This window comes from Aplysia californica, unplaced genomic scaffold, assembly GCF_000002075.1.
Source record: "Aplysia californica isolate F4 #8 unplaced genomic scaffold, AplCal3.0 scaffold00051, whole genome shotgun sequence".
Taxonomy (NCBI): domain Eukaryota; kingdom Metazoa; phylum Mollusca; class Gastropoda; order Aplysiida; family Aplysiidae; genus Aplysia; species Aplysia californica.
The window spans coordinates 1,064,677-1,066,954 of NW_004797321.1; the positions used below are offsets into that span (position 1 = coordinate 1,064,677).

Here is a 2,278-nt window from a genome sequence, read left to right on the forward strand (position 1 = left end):
CCTATTGTTTATTCACTGCATCATTTTGCTTTTGTTGTTTAAAAACCTGGATTAATCGTCTTGATTTCATTGATGCCATCTTTATTTCTTTTGATCTGTTTTTACTTTTTTGTTAAAAAAATAATTTGGTTTTGATCTGTTCCTGTTGTTTAGCTGTTTCAAGTTCTATGGGGTGAGCGTGCTGAGTACTAAATGTGAAATTGCCACTTTTTCCCCACAGGCGCCTCTAGTATTACTCTCTTGTTGTTAATTGAAGGAGGTAAGTGGAAAGAGATGTTTAGAAGTTTTAACGAGTTGTGCTTTTGCTCAGTAGCTTATCTTTTTTTAATTCTTTGTCTTTTCAGGAGTTTTATGAATACACAGAAATCTTGTGGAGGGATAAAGGAGTACAAACCTGTTTTGAGAGATCCAATGAGTACCAGCTCATTGATTGTGCACAGTAGTGAGTATTGCATTGTGTTTGCTGTTGTCATTTTGAACGAATATACTACATCACAGCTTTGGTGTGGTGTGCTCCTTCTTTCCTGTCAAACTTCTGTTGTCCTGATCTCTCCTCCTTTTTTGTGTTTGTTATTCTCTTGTAACACCTCTAATCTTCGGCACTTATATGACCATATTATTGTGTTGCAAGTGCTGTAAAACTTACTAAAACTTAAACTTCTCTGTTTGTCAAGAAACGAACCTGCTTCCCTTCTGTCTTCATCAAGCGTCCAGATTGGTGGAAGGACCTCTTGTATTGTTTGCATTCTTTAAAAAATTTTTGGGAAAGAATTCAGTGTCTGTGGTGTAATATTTAAATTCTTTGTCATTGTATGCAAAAGACCTGGGCTCAATTCTGTCTGCTGGAATGTTGTATCCCACTCATCCCAGGTTGATCCTGACAGGCAGGGTTGAAGTAGCCCATCGGGTAAATCATTTTAAATGTGCTGATTGGGGTGTGAAAACATAAGCCATCAATTATATGGATGGTTGGTGGGTGCTGTGATGTGGTTGGTTTGCTCTTTCTTTCCAATCTACCATCTATTTTCCTTTTCTTCTCCTTTTCTTTGTATGATATTCTTTAGTTATTAGTATCACCTATCTTTGGCACTTATATGACCTACTGTTTATGTTGCAAGTGCTGCAAAACTTGTACTAAAACTAAAACTACTCATCATTTACCATTTTCCTGTGTTGATCGTATTGTCTCCCATGCTTTGATTGTTTATAAAAGCACTAGGCTGTCAGTGATCATTGTTCAAGGAACTATTGATTTGTCAAGTTTGGGCTAGCTGGAAAGTAAAAAAAAAAAACCAAACCCCCAGCTCAGAGGAATCTTGAGAAATCATATGATTTTGACGTGCCTCTTCTGTTGTTGTTGTTTTTTAAACTTCAGAGGTTTCTGTGTTTTGAACCTTGTTTTTTTCTGATTTTTTGGGGTGTTTGGAAGATACCAGTGATAGGTTTTGCTACTTTTCTTTCCGGCTGTAGTCTCTGTTTATTTGTCTTTTTTCCCAGCATGAGGTGACTCATTCTGTTGCTCTACTTCTCTTTCATCAAACTAACAAACAAACATGATTTCTTTCACGTACATTTGTTTCATAGGTTTGCTCTTGTTTTGGTACATTCATTTTATAATGTTGAAAGTGAAGTCTTTACTTTCAATGCAGTTTTAAGGCTGGAGTTTTGACCGACGAATATTGTATTCTGCTGATCCTAATCATATTTTCTTATGTAATTTTTGTCCTTTGTCTGTCTTACTTTTCCCCCGCACTAGATTTAAATGAGTATTATTGTGTCGATGGATTTCTCCCTATTCAAACAAACAATCGAACAGCAAACCTTATGAAAGACAGTTTTTTTTGTTCTCGTGCTTCTCAAGTGCTGAGTGTTATTTCCTTTCTTCAAAAGCTTAAATACATTGTTCTCTGCAAAATGGTGGGAAAAACATTATTGTCTGTTTGTAACTTTCTAGCTGCGTGGGGGGAACCATCAGTCTCGTCCCCATTCATCATGTACATGTTATTGAAAGGAAATGCTCCTTCATTCCTTAAAAAAAAAAATCTGTCGTCTTCCTTATCTTTCCTCCGTTTTTTCTGTGTATGTAACAACACCTCTAATCTTCAGCACTTATATGATCTATATCTATTTCTGTGTATTTCGAGTGACGTAAAACCTTTTTTCAAAACTAAAACTATTCTCGTACTTGATGGTATTGAGGTGAGGTGGATTGTATTGTAAATACATTCCCCTGATTTTTATCTCTGTATGTGTGATGGAGGTTTTTTGTTGTTGGGGG

At 36.1% G+C, this 2,278-nt stretch overlaps 1 protein-coding gene across 1 annotated transcript in view; it reads left to right on the forward strand.

Moving 5' to 3' along the window:
- The window catches only part of LOC101849825 (guanine nucleotide-binding protein G(s) subunit alpha), a 67,985-nt gene that overhangs the window by 15,951 nt on the left and 49,756 nt on the right, over positions 1–2,278 (forward strand). Inside the window, exon 5 of the mRNA XM_005092705.3 lies at positions 345–442. Within this exon, the coding sequence (XP_005092762.1) occupies positions 345–442 (98 nt within the window). The remainder of the gene's footprint in view (positions 1–344; positions 443–2,278) is intronic.